The sequence below is a fragment of the Myxocyprinus asiaticus genome, chromosome 44 (genome assembly GCF_019703515.2).
Source record: "Myxocyprinus asiaticus isolate MX2 ecotype Aquarium Trade chromosome 44, UBuf_Myxa_2, whole genome shotgun sequence".
In the NCBI taxonomy this organism is placed as follows: domain Eukaryota; kingdom Metazoa; phylum Chordata; class Actinopteri; order Cypriniformes; family Catostomidae; genus Myxocyprinus; species Myxocyprinus asiaticus.
In genome coordinates, this window is record NC_059387.1 from 13,940,730 (window position 1) to 13,962,560 (window position 21,831).

General features: G+C 41.7%; 1 protein-coding gene across 2 annotated transcripts in view; it reads left to right on the forward strand.

The window, feature by feature from the left end:
* The window catches only part of LOC127434715 (transcriptional activator GLI3-like), a 158,744-nt gene that overhangs the window by 118,741 nt on the left and 18,172 nt on the right, over window positions 1–21,831 (forward strand). For both annotated transcript variants that reach the window (XM_051687628.1, XM_051687629.1), the window contains 3 exons: window positions 3,657–3,873; window positions 15,462–15,575; window positions 17,376–17,516. In XM_051687628.1, coding sequence (XP_051543588.1) covers window positions 3,657–3,873; window positions 15,462–15,575; window positions 17,376–17,516 — 472 coding nt within the window. The remainder of the gene's footprint in view (window positions 1–3,656; window positions 3,874–15,461; window positions 15,576–17,375; window positions 17,517–21,831) is intronic.

Here is a 21,831-nt window from a genome sequence, read left to right on the forward strand (position 1 = left end):
TAATTAAGTGTTTGTCACATCATTGAGAGGGTTATTGATGTGTAGGGTAATCAATGTTCAGATACTGATCAACCGACTGGTTTAAAGCTTTATCAATGTGCCTTTAAATAAGGATATCTAAATCTGTTCAATTCTCTCAGTCACTAGTAATGGACACAGATTAAATTACTTTAATAAAATCCATTTCCTGCGAGTAATTACAAGTTCTACGAAGACATGAATGGCTTTTCAAGTCAGGAACTCATAATTACGGTAACTCCAACATGACATGAATGCAGCATTTATGCTGTTTGTAAAATGTATGACGTATTTGTAATAACTTCGGTGCAAAATAGATTACAAAAGAATAATGTGAGAACTGAATGGACTTTTGGCAAGTATAAGATACTTGATATTAAAAAATAGAATTTGTCTTGGTGCGGAATTTAGAAACGTGTAAAACTGTGCAGTCAAGCAATATAGTGGTTGAATATAGTAGGTCTTTTAATGGCCAGTACATATAATATTATCTCAGGATGGCTGATAGAATCCATATATACAATTAAAAGATAGCAAAGGATGAGATGTGTACAGAATTGCTAAATTGAGATGTGCAATATCCAAAGACAAGGCAAAATCTACCATCCATTGTTGGTAAATTTTGAAACTGACATCATTCAGAATGGCAGCTTCTGTTAATCAGCCAATTGGCCACAAATACCGTCCAATATATCGGTATATTACTAGTAACAAGTAAAAATGGGGAATTGTGCAATGTGCAACTATAAATGAAGTGCAAGGCTTAATAAGAACTTCATCAGATGTTACAAATGTTTTATGAAAATGATGTCATAAGCATTGCAGAATATCAGAATTTACACTGTTATATTTGAACATAGTCTTGAAACTTCTTTATCAAACTGTCTAAAGAATGGATCTACCAAGAAGGGCAGTGTGAGATACAGCAAGCATCCCTGGCAGTGCATCACTCAGTTTGATGTCTAGCATCCGACACTGTTAAGAAGTGAATTTACCTGTTTTGGGTGGGGGTCTCAGAGAAACAGAAAATGACAGAAATAGACTGTTTTTCCCCACTGAGAGCAATTAATCAGTGATTTGTTTTCGTAAGCTAATCAGTCATATCTCGTGTGTCTATGTGCACATGTGGGGACAGGGGTGGCAGGCAAGGGTCCAAGCCTGATGAGTGATGAGACAGCCAGGTCAGCCATGCTGCGTCTAGGTACATTGATTTCCTCTTGGCCTGTAATAAGACTGGTAGATGTATGAGCTCGTATGGAGCGTCCAGCATGTCCCACGATGAATGGAACCCCCCTGTGAATGTCTGTTATTGAGCATCAGGGCTTTGTCATTAAAGAGATGGTGGCATCTATAGAAGAGGAGGTGATATATGAAAGTTCAATGATGTGCTTAAATACAGCTTTTATTGTCATGTGGTGATTCATCTTTTTATATTATCTATCTCTTACTAAAAAGGTTACAAAGTGTTAAAAAAACAACAGATTTGGAGTATCTTTTTGAGTCTCCTACACATTTGCTTTATTCTAAATTACTCTGTATTCTTTTCAACTGTGTAGAACATCTTATTATAACTCATATTTGTTGTTTAAAGGTAGCTATGTCTGTTCTATAGCATTTAAATATTTTTTATGGTCTTAGTACAAGTGGTATTGAAGTTTTACTTTTATACCACAATACTCTCCTAAACATCAGTCCTCCATTGGGAATATTTCTTGTTAAACATAAATCTAACAAAATTATGCTTAAATCAAGAAAACACACTTTGCCAATTAGGTAAGACAAATGGATAACTTATACTAAGATATGTTCTCTGAAAACAAGACTTTTTTTAATCACAATTTTGTTAAATTATCTTGTTTTAAGGATGTTTATATGTTTACTGTGAAACAAGACAACATTTTTATATATACCGTGTGTGTGTGTGTATGTATGTATGTATGTGTGTATATATATATATATATATATATATATATATATATATATATATACACACACTGGCAGCCAAAAGTTTGTAATAATGTACAGATTTTGATTTTTCAGAAGGAAATTGGTACTTTAATTCACCAAAGTGGCATTCAACTAATCACAAATTATTGTCAGGACATTACTGATGTAAAAAAAACAGCACCATCACTATTTGAAAAAAGTCATTTTTGATCAAATCTAGACAGGCCCCATTTCCAGCAGCCATCACTCCAACACCTTATCCTTGAGTAATCATGCTAAATTGCTAATTTGGTACTAGAAAATCACTTGCTATATCAAACACAGCTGAAAGCTACTTGGTTCGTTAAATGAAGCTTAACATTGTCTTTGTGTTTGTTTTTGAGTTGCCACAGTATGCAATAGACTGGCATGTCTTAAGGTCAATATTAGGTCAAAAATGGCAAAAAAGAAACAGCTTTCTCTGACAATCATTGTTTTGAGGAATGAAGGCTATACAAGCTTGAAATTGCCAAAAAACTGAAGAGTTCATACAATGGTGTACACTACAGTCTTCAAAGACAAATGACAACTGGCTCTAACAAGGACAGAAAGAGATGTGGAAGGCCAGATGTACAACTAAACAAGAGGATAAGTACATCAGAGTCTCTAGTTTGAGAAATAGACACCTCACATGTCCTCAGCTGACAGCTTCATTGAATTCTACCCGCTCAACGCCAGTTTCATGTACAACAGTAAAGAGAAGACTCAGGGGTGCAGGCCTTATGGAAGAATTGCAAAGAAAAAGCCTCTTTTGAAACAGAAGAACAAAAAGAAAAGGTTAGAGTGGGCAAAGAAACACAGACATTGGACAACAGATAATTGGAATAGAGTGTTATGGATCTTAACCCCACTGAGTTTTGTGGGATCAGCTAGACTGTAAGGTGCGTGAGAAGTGCCCGACAAGACAGCCACATCTATGTCAAGTGCTACAGGAAGTGTGGGGTGAAATGTCACCTGAGTATCTGGACAAACTGACAGCTAGAATGTCAAGGATCTGCAAAGCTGTCATTGCTGCACGTGGAGGATTTTTTGATGAGAACTCTTTGAAGTAGTTTAAGAAGTTCAGATTTTTTTTTTTTTTTTTTTTTTTTCAAATTGTTACAGTAATGTTTCACATTATTAATGTCCTGACTATAAATTGTGATAAGTTGAATGCCACTTTGGTGAATATAAGTACCAATTTCTTTCCATAAGAGCAAAATTTTTACATCATTCCAAACTTTTGGCCACCAGTGTATGTGTGTGTATATATATATATATATCAGTTTATGTACTATTATTTGAGTACAGATTTTTTTTTTTTTTTAATTTGAGATCTTCGTTAATTAAACTATTTGGCTTGCTTTCAATATAATATAATAATATGTTTTATAATATAAACGAGTAAAAGATGAACAAGACTCCTCTTTATTCTGCCAGTGTACAGTATATAGGTCATTTACTCATTGCAATAAATTCTTATTCTAAATAAAGTCTAATTGTTGTGCATTAAATAATATTCAATGAATCATGTTCAAACATGAAAAGTATTATGAAAAGGAAATTCCATGCATTTGTAACAATTTTGTTAACTTTCTCATGCATTAATCTCTCATTTCAATCTCTCAAACTCTCATTTGTTTTTGGTTTTGTTTTTTCTCTTTTTCTCCCAGCCCTGCATTGAGTTTTGCATATCCTCCAACCCCCGTAGCACTGCAGATGCATCAGCAGCTGATCAGCCGGCAACCAGGCATCGTAGGTTCTGCGTTCGGGCACAGTCCGCCCCTCATACACCCAGCTCCTGCTTTTGCCACCCAGAGACCGTTACCAGGCATTCCCCCCTCCAGTCTGGCACCTACAGAACGTTCCACTGCCTCAACAGACTCACAGGTCAGTTCTATCTACTGTATGTACTTTTGTACAGTATATAATTTAGTATTTTTTCACAATGTTTTTCAATTTTATTGATATTTATATTGAAAGTGGAGAGATTAATTGAAATTATAAGGAATAGAAGAGACGAAAAGGATATAACAGTGGCCGGATTCGAACCTGTATCTCCCATATGAGCACCAAGGCTCAATTTTTCTATTCGATCACATGTGTTTACCACTAAGCCACAGCACCAGCCTTCACAAGTTAGTTCTAATACTATCACATACAAAAGCTGGATGAACTAAAAAGAGATGAACAGGAATTTTTGTTTTAGAACTAAAGCAACACAGTGCTTTTTTTTACATCATTTAACATGATTGCTTTTGGGTGTTCTTGCATTAAACGGCAACAGAACTCGTTTTGATCACACAGCGATTTTCCACCCTTAAGGCTTAAATTTATTCAGCGCTTATCATCACAAGAGCTGCTGCTATTTATTATTGTGTGTGGCTCATGAAAACACGCACCACCAACACGCCGGCATATACAACAGCCACAAAAGTGTGGCTGTAGGTAGCCCTCCCTTGCAAACGGGCCCCATGGAAGTTTTTCCCATGTGTGTGTTTTCTCTTTTGTTGTGTCTCAACGTGGCGAGCTGGTGTGTTTGCCCAGTAGGCACCTTTGAGAAATAACACCCCACTTGTTAGCAGCAGAAATTCCTCCACCTCCACCATTAATCAGGCACAGATACATTCCCAAACCTTCCATTAGAAGGATGGGCGTAAAAGTGTTTTTTTTTTTTTTTTTTGGGGTTGTTTTTTTACCCAAGCAAGCTCTGTCCATTTATACACAGTGTGATTGGTGGATTAAAAATTGCAAAGTGCAGTTCATTGTTTTTTTGTGTGTTTGTATTGATCCCTGTTTTCGTGGTGCTTTAGTAGCAGCCAGTGTGACAACGAATGAGTTTCCCAGAGATTTTCCCAATGCCAGTCTCTCCTTTCAACCATTAAAGTCGCACTACTCCGTCCCAGCACAATGTCATCCATTTCCTCTGCCTGACCCCGGAGACAGCTCCAGCCTCTTTAATAGAAGGGCATCATGGGACATTTGTCTCACCATGTGGTCGTAAAATAACAATTAATGAAAAAGGAGGGAAGCTCTGAGCATTGCTCAAAGTGACAGACAGAGAAAATAGCAGATCATTGTGGTTTATTGGTGTTTTATTGGGAATTCTCTGCTCTCTCGTGGATCTCACTGACGAGGGTGTATTACTAGTTCCATACACTGTATAGTGGGTGATTCTCACGAAACTGATCAAGAAAATGCCCTGGTCCTGGTGTATTAACAAAATCAAAAGAAACAAATAAGAAATTATATTTTGCATATAGAAAAAAGCCTATTTTTAGTACCATTAAGATTTTTGACAGTTACATGACAGTTAAACCCATTTTACCGCCAAATTCTCATTACCGCAATGTGAAAAGAATGATATATTATTGTGGCATGGGGGGGCGTGGTCATGTGTCTGTCTGCGGGAGAGGGAGAGCGGTAAGGCTCGTCACCTGGGCTGTGATTACTCTAACACCTGTCTCTCATTATAGTGGTGGCGGAGGGAGACCTGATTAGGCACACTAGAGCGTCAGTGTGGGAGAGAAACAGCAGAAAGAGAGCCGAGCTTGAGTCTGTGCCAATGTGCATATTGTGTGTGCCGACAAGCAATACATTGAGTTACACTGAGAAACTGTGGAAAAAATAAAGAATCACGTGAACCTGTTTCATTGTCTCCTGACTCCTCCATTGCCCACAAACTCAGTCCTATCACAATTATTTAAATTGTAAAGTATTTATTCATCATAGTAGCACTTCTTAGGTACTGCCTTTTATTTTTTTTTATTTTAATTAAAAAAATATTTGTACAACAGCAGTTTGTTATACTGTAATGCAGTAATCTAAAAATTACTGTGAGAATCACCTTTGAAAACAATGGTTATAGAAAAGTACAACACCCAGATGTATTATGTTTATGAGAATTGGGGTAGAAAATGTGTCCTGAAAATGCAAAAAGTCTTAATAGTCCTTAATGTTGTCTTTATTTTCTTTATGCAAAATATAATTTCATATTTTTTTTGTATTGATTTGAGGTAAAATATGACTAGGATTTGTGGTTTACAATATATTCCAAAGTATTTCTTTAAAGTGTATTAAAAATCAGGGAACTAGGGAAGGATGCAACCAAATATTTAAGATTGGGGGTGACAAAATGAAAAAAGTTTGAGAATGGATCATTGAAAACATCTCTGTTATGTACATAGCCTTGGTTCCCTGAGGGGAACAAGACGCTGCATATGATCGCTATGGGACCCCCTGCCGAGTGTCACGTGGTCTGAAGCCCTTATACAATCATGCCAATTTATTGGCTGATGGCGTTTCAGCGACTCCCCCTTGGGAGCTACATCACAGGCTCCATAAAGGCACCTGCTTTTGCGCCATCGAGTCAGATTTAATTGCAAAAGGCACAAGCCTATGCAACTGCTAGAGAGTATGGCCTGCTATGTAGCATCTCATTACCCTCAGGGAGCCAAGGATACGTACGTAACCGAGACGTTCCCTTTCGTGGACCTCGAGCTGCGTGTGATTGCTATGGGAATGAAATACATTCACACCATGCGAACAGTAGCTGCCAACTGGCTAAGCCTGTGTGGCAAGCATATAGCGGCACTCAAGCGAGCTAAAGCATCTGAATAAAAGGAATTATGAATTTACTCCTGTTCCAACAGAGAGAACCTGGGAAGCAGGAGTCAAACCCTAGTCCAGTATATAAAATCTAACAAATTTATGCAGAGAGGACCACCCTGCCGCCATACAAATGTCTTCCAAGGATGCACCTCTAGCCAAAGCCCATGAGAATGCCATGCTCCTCGTAGAATGGGCTTGAATCCCCGAAGGCGAAGGTAAACTGCGCGCTATGTAAGCACTCTAAATTACATCAATAAGCCAATGAGACAGTCTTTGCTTGGACACCAAAACACCACTGTTGTGGCCACCAAAGCATATAAACAACTTCTCTAACTTACGACACTGGCTAGTACGGTCAACATAAACTTGCAGCGCCCAAACTGGGCAAAGTATATGTAACCTTTCATGCTCCTCTGACTCAAATGGGGGAGGAGAGAAAACGTCCTGGTTACTTGCGTAACCTCCGTTCCCTGATGGAGTTGTGTTGATGTAGTGACACTAGGGGTCACTCTTGGGAGCCCGAGACACCTCTGGTCTTTGATAAAAGGCCAATGAAAATTGGCGAGTGGTATTTGCATGCCACTTCCCCAGACATACGGGTATAAAAGTAGCTGGTATGCAACCACTCATTCAGGTTTTATGCAGAGTTGCCGAGATAAGGTCCGGCCATTTCAGCGGATAGTTCAGCATTGTGGCAGGAGGGACATCTCGTTCCCTCCATCAGGGAACGGAGGATATGCAAGGAACCAGGACATTCCCTATCTGTCACTCACTCAACGTTGTGTCGATGTAGTGACACTAGGGGTCCTTATACAAAACGCCACAACTGGCTGAACTGTGTTACGTGAACTGGCGGTGTGTGAAGGGCAGACAACTGTGTGCCTCGTAGCCAGCGCACCAGGCCGACATGTAACCTCCCCCCAACATAGTTATGAGTGTCGAACGGCCCTTTGGGGACAAGTCGACTACCCAAAAGAAAGAGACAGGCTAACCCTGTCGTGGCCTCTTTTCCCCTTCTTTTTTTTCTAAAAAACAAGGGGGATTATCCGACTGGGCCGCGAGGTCTAATCAGGGGGTGTCCCTCCCAAGGGGAGGACACCGCGGAGACCACACCTCGCCCAAAGAGAGGGGGGGATATTTAAGTGGAAAATACGTCACATAGTCTTGCCGACCATGTGGAGAAGTCTCATGGTAGATCCTACCCAACGGGGGAGGAGTTACTACAAACATTGAGACTATGGCAGAGGGGGCTCTGCCCAAGGAAGACAAATTAGCGGAAGATATACATCGCATGGCGTTACCTTACAGGGAACCGCCACATGCGGAGCACCTACCCCAGAACAGCGCTCTTAGTTAGCACGTGTACTGGGCCAGCGGCGAGTCTCTACAACAACTCGACTGCCACAGGGCTCGGAGGGAGTCAACCAGGGAACAAAGTTTGTGAACACTACTGGGAGTTAATGGCGCACATCTTCAGCTCAGAGGAGGTGAAAGGCGTTATGTGCAAGCGATACACCCGGCCGGCTATCCAGGGCTTATCCTCTTGTATTGCGTGCCACTACCTGGGATGAAACTGGTTCCACCCGGAGGTTGTAGAACCTTGCAGAGGTGTTGGGTGTTGCCCAGCCCGCTGCTCTGCAAATGTCTGGGCCCAGCAGGCCGCTACACCCCTGGTAGAATGGGCTCGTAGCCCTACCGGGGGCGGCACGTCCTGAGTGTGATATGCCATAGCTATGGCGTCAATGAGCCAGTGGGCGATCCTCTGCTTGGAGACAGTGCTTCCTTTCCGCTGTGCACCAAAGCAGACAAAGAGCTGCTCAGAGATCCTAAAGCTCTGCGTGCGATCCAGATTGATGCGTAAAGCACGCACCAGACAAAGCAACGACAGGGCTGGGTCTGCTTCCTCCTGGGGCAGCGCTCGCAGTTTCACCACCTGGTCCCTAAAAGGGGTCGTGGGAACCTTGGGCACATAGCCCGGTCGGGGTCTCAAGATCACATGAGAGTAGCCCGGACCAAACTCCAGGCACGTTTCGCTGACAGAGAACGCTTGCAGGTCTCCTACCCTCTTGATGGAATTGAGCGCAGTCAGGAGGGCAGTCTTCAAGGAGAGTGCCTTAAGCTCAGCTGACTGCAATGACTCAAAGGGGGCTCTCTGTAGACCCTGAAGAACTACAGAGAGGTCCCATGAGGGAACGAGGCACGGTCTGGAGGGGTTCAGCCTCCTGGCGCCTCTCAGGAAACTGATGATCAGGTCGTGCTTCCCTAAGGACTTACCGTCCACTGTGTTGTGGTGTGCTGCTATAGCAACAATGTACACCTTCAAGGTGGAAGGGGACAGCCGTCCTTCCAACCTCTCCTGCAGGAAGGAAAGCACCGATCTGACTGCACATCTCTGGGGGTCTTCCTGTCAGGAAGAACACCACTTAGCGAACAGACGCCACTTAAAGGCATACAGGCGCCTCGTAGAGGGGGCCCTAGCCTGAGTGATCGTGTCTACCACCACTGGTGGTAGACCGCTTAGGTCTTCCGCGTCCCGTCCAGGGGCCAGACATGGAGATTCCAGCGGTCTGGTCGTGGGTGCCAGATGGTGCCCTGTCCCTGAGAAAGAAGATCCTTCCTCAGGGGAATTCGCCGGGGGGGGGGCTGTCGCGAGGAGCGTGAGGTCTGAGAACCACGTCTGGGTGGGCCAGTAGGGTGCTACCAGGACAACCTGCTCCTCATCCTCCCTGACCTTGCACAGAGTCTGTGCAAGTAGGCTCACTGGGGGAAATGCATATTTGCATAGGCCAGGAGGCCAGCTGTGTACCAGCGCATCTATGCTGAGAGGTGCCTTGGTCAGGGCGTACCAGAGCGGGCAGTGGGAGGATTCTTGGGAGGCGAACAGGTCTACCTGTGCCTGTCCGAATTGACTCCAAATCAGCTGGACCATGTGAGGGTGGAGTCTCCACTCTACCCTGAGGGTAACCTGCCATGACAGCGTGTCCACTGCAATGTTGAGGTCACCCGGGATGTGAGTGGCTCGCAGCAACTTGAAGTGCTGCTGACTCCTGAGGAGGAGATGGCGGGCAAGTTGTGACATACAACGAGAGCGCAGACCACCTTGGCGGTTGACATATGCTACCGTTGCCGTGTTGTCTGTCCAAACTAACACGTGCTTGCCCTGGATCATCGGCCGGAACCTCCGCAGGGTGAGCAGATTTGCCAACAACTCAAGGCAGTTGATGTGCCAACGCAGCCGCAGGCCCGTCCATAAGCCGGCGGCTGTGTGCCCTTTGCAAACAGTGCCCCAGCCCGTTTTCCAGCGATCGTGACCGTCTGAAGTTGAGAGGTAACTACCGCAACCAGGAATAACACACAATCGGAAAGGCATCTTTAAAAAGATGCGTCTTAAAAAGATGTTCCGTGTGTGCCGCTATTTTAGAGAAATATACTCTTTCAGGAAAATATACTATCTTTTTTGCGCTCAGGGGCATTCTCTGCAGTGCATCAGTGCAGAGGAGGGAGAAGCCACTGAAATGCGCCATCAGATCCAGCAGAGGTGAATGAACAGTCGTGAGAATTCAGCTCAGTGAGCATGACCGTTCGGCTCCGAAGAGAATATATGAATGAGTGGTTGCATACCAGCTCCTTTTATACCTGTATGGCCGGGGCAGTAGCATGCAAAGACCACTTGCCAATTTTCATTGACCTTTTATCAAAGACCAGAGGTATCTTGGGCTCCCAAGAGTGACCCCTAGTGTCACTACATCGACACAACGTCGAGTGTGTGACAGATAGGGAACCTGAAATAACCTTAGAAATAATTTGAAATATAAATTAGAAATAACCTTGAGAAAATAGCCCAAACGAGGTCTTAACAAAACCTTTGAACACCTGGTGCAAAATCCATACACAAGGGATTGACCGGCATGCAAATCACTGGCTCTCTTAAACGATGCCAATGCCACTAGCAGTGCCGTTTTGAGAGTAAAAACTTATCAGTAACTGTTGTCAAGGGCTCTAACAGAGCACCCGAGAGCACCTCTAAAACAACAGATAGATCCCAGAAAGGAACACGGACAGGACGAAAAGGTCTAAGCCTGCGTACCCCGCGCTTAAAGCGAGAGACAAGAGAATGTCTACCAATAGAGACTCCACTGATAAGCGCAAGTTCAGCCGCTATACCAGCAACATAGATTTTTTTGCCAGGGCAATCCCGCCCCCAAAACACTCCTGCAAAAATTCCAGCACTGTACCGACAGGGCAGTGAACTGGATTTTCACTTCGCGCTGTACACCAAGAAGCAAAAATACGCCACTTAAAAGTATATAGCCTCCTCGGTGATGGAGCCATAGCATTTAGAATGGTATCAACCACAGCAGGGGATAACCCATCATTCAAAAGAGCACCCTGCTGAGGGGCCATACCCATAACTTCCACAAGTCCGGCGGGGGGTGCCAAATGCTGCCCCGTGCCTGAGACAACATGTTCGTTCTGACTGGAATCTCCCAAGGCGTCTTTTCCAAGAGAGAGACCAGAGTCGAAAACCAAATTTGAGATGGCAAATACGGTGCCACTAACAGAAGCCGAACTCGATCCTCCCAAACTCTCTGCAGACCTGCATGCAGCAGACAGATCGGTGGAAATGCGCCAGCGCATCAATGCCCAGTGTTGCCGGGGGGTGAGAGAGAAAACCAGAGGGGACAGTTCGATGTCTCGCTCGAAGCAAACAGGTCCACTTCCGCTCTGCCGAACCTCCTCCAGATTTGTTCCAGAATCTGAGGATATAATGTCCATTCTCTGGGCGTCAGACTCTGTCTGGACAGGAGATCTGCCCCCAAGTTCAACCAGCCCAGAACATGCACGGCTTGTAGAGATAGTACTTTTTCCCGTGCCCACAGGAGAATGCGACGTGCCAGCCTTAGCATGGCACGAGAGTGTACCCCTCCCTGACAATTGATATAGGACACCACCGCCCTGTTGTCCGACCAGATGAGGACATGACTGTCCTGAATCTTCGAAAGGAAAAACTTTAATGCCAGCAGCACCGTGAGCATCTCCAGTCAGTTTATGTGCCAATATTGCTGCTGGCTCGTCCAGACTCCATAGGCTGTTGCCTGTTTTGTTTTGGTGCAATCTAGATATGGAAATAAGTGTCCTTCAAATTTATTGTCACAAAGCAGTCCCCCGGCTGTACTTGTGATATTATTTGTTTCTGCGTCAGCATTCTGAATTGACATTTCATAAGGGTGAAATTCAAACATCTCAAATTCAGAATGGGACGCAAGCCGCCGTCTTTTTTCAGGACCAGAAAATAACATCTAGAAAAGCTGCATTCTCCCTGGACTCTCCTCTACTGCCCCTTTTTCTAAGAGAGAGTGAATTTCCCACATCAAAAACGGGGCATACCGAACAGAGACATCTGTCGGAACAACCCGATTGAATACTGCCGGTGCCTGCCTGAATTGAATGACATAACCATGCTCTAACGTTCGAAGTACTCAGTTTGAAACGCCCTGCAACCGCTAGACAGGCAGACAGATGAATTAATGCATGGCTCTCGCCTGTAGTGCGACATGTTACCACTAGATGGTACGCTTGGCTTACTTTTGGCGACTGCCCCACAACCAGCATTACAGCGGAGGGGGGTCTTTGCGCCTCTATTACTGTGGCTAGTTGAATGGCATTTAATAATGTTTCTGCCTTTATTGTATTGAATGATGAGCACCCTAAAATGCATTTATAGCAGGGATGCTGACAGAATAAACCTTTTCCCTGGTAATTTGAATGGGGAAGAGTGTGTGAACATTGGGGGGAATTTTGAGATATTTACTTGAGAAAACTGGTTCTCCACAACAGCCCCAGCATTCTTTATGGGGGGACAACATGTGGTGCCCGTCAGGCTCGTGTGTAGACCTATTTTTATTGTACGTTGAGTTATATTACACGTGCCCCGGGACCCTTGGTCATGAAGGCAGAGGCAAAATTCAAGCTGAAAATATTCAATGCTTGTTCACCAGCACAAATTATGGGGGAAACTGAGCTAATTTGGTGTACTGAAAAATAGGTTAGACACAAAACAGACAGTCCCAGCATATAATGGAGGAACAATGTGTAGTACTTTTTTGTGGTACTTTTTTTTTACCTTATTCATGGGGGGGGGGGAGTGGTAGTGGGAGAGATAGACACAAATTTGAGCGTTTCGGCGAACTTGAATCGATAGTAAACTCAGCTTCATCAATAAATACTTTACCGGGCTTCGGCTGGTCAGAAGTACGGTCCTCTGAATGGCGCCAATAAGAACCCCAAGTGCTCGTCTGTGAGACGCAATACCTGTGGGATGGATCATTTGTTAACCTCAATTCATAAAAGCAGGCACAAAGTCCATTGACTATCACCCTTGCAAACAAAAGCATCGCCTTGACCAAGTCGTTCCCCAGATCGAGCCACGGGGGAGGGAAATCGAGGGAAAGTCCAAACGGAGCCGGTGAACTCAAAGGCATTCCTTAACGCGATGCGCTTGGTTGGACTGCATAACCATCATGTGTAGATCCAACAGCTGCAAAAAGCGACATCCATGCCGCCATCGAAAAATCAGCAGAGATAGCAGTGTACGTCTCTTTTCTCACCAGAATACCTGCGTGATCCATGAAACGGGGAAAGAAAAAATAAACAAGTTGAAATACCTGGCATCTCCTGATAGAATCCCGAGAGAATAATGGCACTGACGAAGGACTCCATGTGTTGGTTCGCCATCACTCAGTTGGGGAATATTCTCTTATTCCAGCCCCCTCATTCTGTGGGCGGGCTCACCGGTCCATGCATGATCCCCTCCACCACTAGCAGCGCTTCGAACGGGGAGGGGAGAAAGAGAGAGAGAGGACAAGGCTGCTCCTCCATTGCCTTATTCATGTGCATTCTTCCAGAACGACACAGCAAAAGACAATAGGGACAAAGGGGCCCATTTTGTTTCCTTTCCTTACAAATTCTCTCATACAGTGTTTTTTAATGGCGATGGCTCACGACGCGAATGGTCTTTCGCATGCATTGTTTGTCAGAAAATGGCTGCCGAGCTAGGCCTCAGAGCATGTCCAACGAGATTCACGCATTCGCTCAGGGGAGGGCGACAAACACGAGGAGGATTCCGGTGTCCGTTTGCACTCCTATCGTCTCAGACACAAAGCCGAAATCCCAAATGGCTCCAGCACACAGAGCTCCAAATCTGGAGGCCGTAGAACTGGAACAAGTGGGGATAATGCCTCGTGGTGAGAAATTGCGAGCCTCGACGAAGCGCTGTTGTCCTCGTTGGTCCCTTGTAATGTTTGGGAAAAAACACATTGAAATTGCTCTGACATTCACGCTGTGTCAACGACGTCCTTACATGTTTGCCATTCAAAAGGGAGAAAAATAATCCTCGCTTTAACGTGAGTCGCTAGAAACAAACACTAGCTTAGACGATTCGTGCACTGAAGAATTGAAAGTCTGAATCGATGGCACGAAAGCAAGTGCCTTTATGGGGCCCATGACGTAGCTTCCTATAGGGCATCGCTTAAGCGTTATCAGCCAATAAATTGGCATGATTGTATAAGGGCTTCAGACCACATGACACTCGGACAGTGTCTCATAGCAATCATACGCAGCTCGAGTTCCTCGAAAGAAACCATATATTGACCCACCCCTGTTCTTAATATTGGGTAGAAATGTATACATTTTTGGCTTTAAAAGACTTATAGTGTACGAGTCATATGAACTAAGTTTCTATTTACTTTTATTCTATGGAAAAGTACAGCTTAGACATAAATAACTAGCTACTTTTAATAACTTTCTAGCTAAATAACATTTTGAAAAAATGAAGAAAAAAAATCACACAATATGAGGGAAAGTCGATAATGGCAAAACATTTTAATTGAACTAACCCTTTAATCTAGGCCTTATTTTAAGATTTTTGGTTAAGATGATCTTATACTCTAAAAAAGTCTCTAAGGTCTCTATTTACAATACAAAATAAAATAAAAAAACATTATTCTTCTGGCTTTGTTTTGGGTTGATATCCTTAAGCTTGTAGCACATCAAGGTTAATACGGGAGACACAATAACAACAATAAGAATTTTCGTGCATGTCTCCAGCTCTGAGTATGACAACATTTTGACTTGCTTTAAGAGCAGGAGAAGCTGTACTCCGCTAGAGGAGTCTGGCAGGATGAGACTTCCGTCAGAGCCAAAGAATTGTGCTCTCTCATCCAGGGAATGTTGCTTTTCTCTCCCACTGAGCGCTTTTTCTTTACTGGCTCGGGCCAGTCACAAGGGACTTCCCCTGGCAGAGAGAGTGAGAGAAAGAGAGAGAAAGAGAGGAAAGCTGTGAATGAGAGAATGGAGGGGGTTATTGCTGATAAAATGGTAATAATGTCTGTGTTTGGACATGTCAGTGCCATTTGTTTTTTGTTTCTCTTTATGCATACACATTATTACACTTACGAAGATGTCAATGTTTTTTTGGACATGTTCCATATAACAATACCATGTTTTTTGGACATGTATCATGGTAATATCATGGTTTTTCCTAGATGTACCATGCTAGTATCATCATGGTATTATAATCTTAATACTAAGGCACATGAGTATGTTTTTCATTCTGTACCATAATATATATATTAGAGTAGCCACAGTACTTATCGTTAAAGGTAAGTATCTGTGAAATCTTTTTGAAATGTATTTAAAAAAATCAAACAAATCCATTCCGCAGAATTGTCCAGATTTTCCCGCAAACCCTTTTTTTGGGCCTACTTACGATTTACGGTATTTATTTTTTATTTTGACGATATAGTGGACTGTTTGTGTAGTAATTCACTTATTTGTATGCATTTGTGTGTTTAAAATCTGTTTTCCAGAGTAAACCCACCAGTGAGTCGGCTGTAAGCAGCACAGGGGACCCCATGCACCACAAACGCTCCAAACTCAAACCAGAAGAAGAGCCCCCCAGTCCTGGAGCCATTAGTGTGCAGGTACTCACCTTCATATACATGCTTACATGTACTGTCAAATGCACACATAAACACACACAGAGAAACAGTTCCCACACATGCACACACAGCAAGAGCTCAGGGACCAGTTATGTGACATACTGTAAAGCTATTTATTAGCATGTTTGATTTGGTCGCCTGTTGTGGCTCTGCTTCAGATAAGCCCCATTGATGTCCACGGCTCCAGAAGGAAATTGTTTTTCTTTTAATCAGATGTTTAACTGAATGGAAAAAAAAAAAGAAAAATTTGATATATAACTGATGACTGGCAACTGCTGAATGTATACATACTGTTGAATGCTCTTTCATAACTGGTTTTGCCTTAAAATACAGTGGTTTGATTGGATGCATGGCCTTTGACATCAACAACAAAAGATATCGGAAGCATTTTTTCCTCTCTTTTAAAGGTTGAGAAGCATATTTATTTTGCCATGGCCCTATCAAAACAACATTCTGACTAGTCCATTCACTCTCTGTTTTAAAAAGACAGTGAAATACACCTAGCAAAATACGCTTTGTGGTCCAAATGGAGGCAAATCAGATATATAACTGACAGCTGACTTCAAGCCTCAGAATTCAGAAAACCTGGTTTCCATTTCCAAAGCTGTTAATACTTTTTGAAACCTCAAAACGAACTGCCAATTCTGCATAATTTGTGGCACCCACCAAGCAAAACGCTTTTTCTAGGGCATTATGGATTGTTTTTTTTCCTTGATAAAAAAAATAACAATCCCACCACACTGCACTGTAAAGTCATGCAGAGAAATGTTTTCTCAGGAGGTGTTCCAAATGCCAAATATATTTTTTTATTAAGTTTAGTGTTATGTACATGTTACAAACAAGGTGTGAAGATTCTTCCAGCTGCCATGGACTCAAAGTAACATCGTTTATCATCCACCGTCTTGTCTGCACCATTGAACAGCCCTCATTTACAGTCCCACACTAAGACTTTTATCTCCGAATGGAATAATTTCCTCCATGTCAAACTGCAGTAATGCACAGTAGCGTAATATTTGTGTAGGTGTTGATGTGCAGCAGAGAGCAGTTACATTTGTGGCTAATGCCTGTGATGATTAAAGTCACCCATTTTTAAACGAATACAACAGCAATTTGCAGTGGCAAAGCAACCGGACGGCATTCATTATCAATGAGAGTCACCGATCTGAGGCAACATGAGTGACAGTGAATGTTAGCAATGCAATAATTTGAGCAGTGTTACATTTTATGCAAATGAGTAGCAATGCAGCAACTACTAATAGGAGTGCAGATAATGTAGCTCACGTGGTACTTTAGCCAAGTAGGAATGTGTGTGTATGTGTATATATGTATATATATATATATATATATATATATATGTATTTTGACAGAACTCTCTGTTTTGAAGTTCTGAATATGTATCCTTAACCCAGTGTTATATCCAGTCAATAATATCACAGATATAAGTCTAATAAGCCTTAAGTACATACAATACAACACAGTAACAGTTCTCAGTTAATTTCGAGTGTGACATGACAAAATGTATGACTTGCTGTTCAGTGTGTGTCAAGAAACCCTTTCATGACAGTCCTTTGGTTACAGTATTTTATTTTATTTTTTCTAAATGGATCTGAATAAGAACTGGTTCTCAGTTCCCAACTCTGTAGCCTCCAGATTTAATCGCTGTGAACGGCCCTTAATGAAATTCTAGTTTTCAATATGTATCCCAAAGTTAAGCTAGATGTGTGTGGAGAATATCTCCATCTGTTACGGGCCCTCACAGAGCAGGTGTTTGTGTCTGGACAGGAACAAACGGATGGAATGACTCTGGTAAAAGAGGAGGGTGACAAAGAGGAGGGCAAGCAGGAGCCAGAAGTGGTATATGAGACCAATTGCCACTGGGAGGGATGCTGCAGAGAGTTCGACACTCAAGAGCAGCTCGTACATGTGAGTAGACACATCACATCTATGTTTCATGTATAAAATCATTCTGTATTTTCATTCATGATCAAGTTCAAACTCTCAAATAGGTTAAAACACACACACATACACACTCTTTGAAAGAATATACTTGGCTCTAGGCATCCCATTTGTCACAGCCACTCCCAGGCTTAAGCTGAGACTGAAAGGACATGAAAGCTCACTTCCTGTGAAAATACAACACTTCTCTCTGGCCAACACACACACAGCCATTCTTTTAACCACTCTTTTCTCCTATCATGCACACAAATACACACACACCAACCCCAAAGGCACACATCTGATAGAAAGATTCCCAGTTCTCCACGGCTGTCTATCCCTAGTCTGACATGGCAATCCATGGCGGCCATGCTAACCCCTATCTATAATTGAAAGCCTCAGCTTGGAATGACCTGCCTCCCACATTTGAAGGCCTGTGCTCAAAGCTTCAGGATCTTGACAACTTCTTGTCTGTGTCTTTCTAAGCCATAAGGGCTAGGTGTATATTTCCGTATGTGTGATCAGTAATTTTAAGTTTTCGACAAAATTCTTGAATTTAGTAATCCGGCTGTTGACAGATAACTAGGGGTGTTGATTTAGCATGTTAATTCAGTGCGATTAATTATATATAAAATAACAGGTAAAACAAAATGAATGCATTGAAGAAATTATCTTACCATTGGAGCAATTCAAGCTTAAAGTACCACTTTGTTTTTACTAGTCTCAAACAGCAGGGGGCAGTAAGCGCATCTCCAGCTCTACAGGCAACACACAGCTGTACAGACATTAAACCACACTTCCTGTCAGCAGACAGACACATTGACCGAGTTCAGAATGGCATACTGCTATACTACTCTTACTATTTCTACCATAGACAGATATGGCAGAAGTAGTAAGAGTAGTATTAGTGTAACGGTAGCCAGCCGGTACATGTTGTGCAGTGTGTAAACCTCACTCCCCTGGCCTCAAGAGGCGCACTAGCAACTGACGCTAGAGGCTGTAGCCTTTAGTCTCCTCTTTAGCGCACCTACCTCCCATGCCAGAGACCCTGGTTCAAATCCCGCTCAGCGTGGGTTGAGCAGGACCAGTTACAGTGTTTGCGTGACCTGGCTGGGAGTGAGGTTTAGTGGGGTGAGTGTAAAGGTAGCCAGCTGGTACGTGCTGTGCAGTGTGTGTAAACCTCACTCTCCTGGCCTCAAGAGGCGCACTGGCAACTGATGCTAGAGGCTGTAGCCTTTAGCCTCCTCGTTAGCACGCCCACCTCCCATGCCGGAGACCCTGGTTCAAATCCCACTCAGCGTGGGTTTAGCAGGACCGGTTACAGTGTTGCAAATACAAGTGTATAGTTAAGGTAGTATAACTGGTTACCATTTCTTTTCAGTGTAATCGCCTTCCAGTTCTTTTTTGCAGTTTACTTTAGTCTTGCGGTATGTCAAATGAATTTATAATAGTACAAATATTCTATGTAGTCTCTCAATCAAGAATTCATAAAAAATGTAAGTTCTAAATTATTATAAAAATGCATAATAATTATTCAAGGAGTAGAACATTTTTGTTAAAAATAATCGTAGATCAGTTTGTCAAAACCCAATTAAAACTCTTTTTTGAAGCAGTTCAAATGAGTTTTATTTTATCATTTTATTCACCGGTTTCATTCTATTTAACATGCTTTCAAAAGTGCCAAATAAAGCAAAGATTTTCATGTTTAGAAATCAATCATTATTTCTCATCTGATTTATTCCTCAAATCAAATTTGCATTGCTCTTTCTCATAAAGAGCTGTTTTTGTTTTCCATTTCCATCGCCTTCTTTTGGTTATTGATTTATTTTGCTGCTTTCGATGTTGCCGTTGAAATGGAAGACATGCTAATAAAGATATTTGCCTACAGAGTCCCTCCCCTCTAATTCAGCTGAGTGAGGGATGAGGATTCTTATCACTCTTTCCTCAGTAATAGGATGAGTGCTGTGTGTGGACCACAGTGAATCTCGTCCAACAAGAATCACTGTGGGGTGGAGGGGACTTGGATTTCCATACATCAAAGCAATGTACCACCCCTCCCCCATATCCCACAACCTCCATAAGATTTTTGGAGGGAGGAAAAAAAAAAATTGTGGTCTGTCTTTGATTCGCGTATAAGCTTTACTGAATTTTCCATGTTTACTTTGCAAACAACAAATGTTTCTTTAAATGAAATATATTCAGATTTATCAGACTATATCTTTAATGTGCTAGCAGTTTTCAAATGGTTAAATTTAGTTTTAAAATATCACTGTGGCCCAATAGTTTTGTTTATATGTTAAGATATGTTATATCTTGCTTTTTCCCACATATCACAGTCTAATTTTAGAAGCCTGTCTGGTAATTGTGCAGTGTGTTAAAATGTAGTTTTTCTATGCTGCATGTGTGTGTGTGTGAAAGAGCTGTGTTAAACATGCTCTCACTGTGACTCATGGCTGTGCTCATTTATCAGCACGGCTTTAGCGCTTTCGATAAGATAAACATCAAATCTCTGCAACTTAGCACACTTATCTGCTCTACACAGTCAGCATAAACCAGTCAGGTGTCAATTTGAACTGATTTATTTTTTTATTTTGCCTTTTTTCTTGACTTATTCACTTGATTTCTTTTTTTTTTTTTTTTTTTTTTGCAAACACTCTGACCCATATACCCCCACTACAGGTGCCTGGGTTCTATCCCATTTTATTTTTTTTCTGTCTTTCTCTTTGTCTTTTACCTCTGTTTCATTAGGGGTACTTTATGTACTCTTTAATGTTAGATGATGTGTGTGGGTTTGCTGGCAAACTGTGATGCTTAATGATGAATGAAATAAAAAGACTTAGAAAGACAGTTTTACTGAGAAAGACGAAGAAAGAAAAAGTTTCCAAGAAAAGATGTAAATGTGCAAGAGTGATTGAAACAAAGTGGTCATCTCTACAGTGTACGTTTTAAATTCTAACTATTGCCACCACCCACGGTCCAATAGTAACATTTTTAACATGCCAATTTTGGGTAAATCAACTGGCCATAAACATCAGGGCCATATCCACCATAAACATTGTGGGGGACCTTATCTACAGTACCACAATATTCAGAATAGTAGAAGATTAAAATGAGTTTTTCCATGACCAGTTCTTAAACTTGTACATTAGGTCCCCCCAAACTTCAATATTTGGTAACATCCTCGATAAATATTTATTACTGGCCATAAAAAGTGCATTTTGCAATATTTTTTATAAATATATATTTCATCCCTATGACAAAGGCATTACTTAGTGGTTTTTCCTTGCGAGGTTTAGGAACAGAGAACCGGTTCATATTCACAACTGCGTACAATTTGTTAAAAATACCAGAACCGAATGACGACAGTGCAGCCAGTGAAGTCTGATTCCCAAACGAATTACTTCTATGAGCCTCTTCTTTTGAATTTACTGCACAAAACACAGCACGACCATTGGAGTCCGATTTCCGAACAAATGGCTCCAATGACTCGCTTCTTTTGAATTTACACCACAAAACATACCAAACGAAAGATACTTATCAGCTGGTTCTTTTTAGTAAATGAAAAACGTACTGAACCGCAAGTCATTCATTTTGAAAACTTAAGGCTTGTGAGAACTGCATCAGTATTTACTAGATGGTTATTGATATGGCAATGTGTAGTTAAATATACACATTATAAGTTTAGTTTTTTATAAAAATTAAAATAAAATATCTTGACTAAAAAGTCTTTGTAAACCCACAATTTGCAATTATCTGTTTCGTTCAAATATGAAATGACCTCACATTTTGGAAACAGGCTGCTTAGTAAATTCAGTAAGAATTGCATTTCTTATGTCCACATAGTTTTTTCTCAAAAGTACTAAAAGAATTGTTGATTTAACCATTAAGGAACCGGAGTTATTAAATTCCTACGATTCCTATCCCTATGCCTTGCATATTTGTGACAAACAACAGAGGTCATTGTGTTGTTCTTAGCATCATATTCGGTAACACTTTACAATAAGGCTGCATTCGTTAACATCAGTAAACGCAGTAAGTATCATGAAATTAACAATATATTTTTTACAGCATTTATTCATCTTTTTTAATGTCATTTAATAATTTAAAAAAACAATTGTTCATAGTGCAATAACTAATGTTAACATATTTTAATTTTAAAAATGTATTGTTGAAGTTAACTTCAAAAGTGCACTCAGTAACATTTTGTTTGTCATCTTGGACTTTCAGTGACACCTAGTGTTGTGGATGCAGCATCATTCAAAATCAAATTTTCAGTTACAGATGTCATTGTAGAAATTCACTA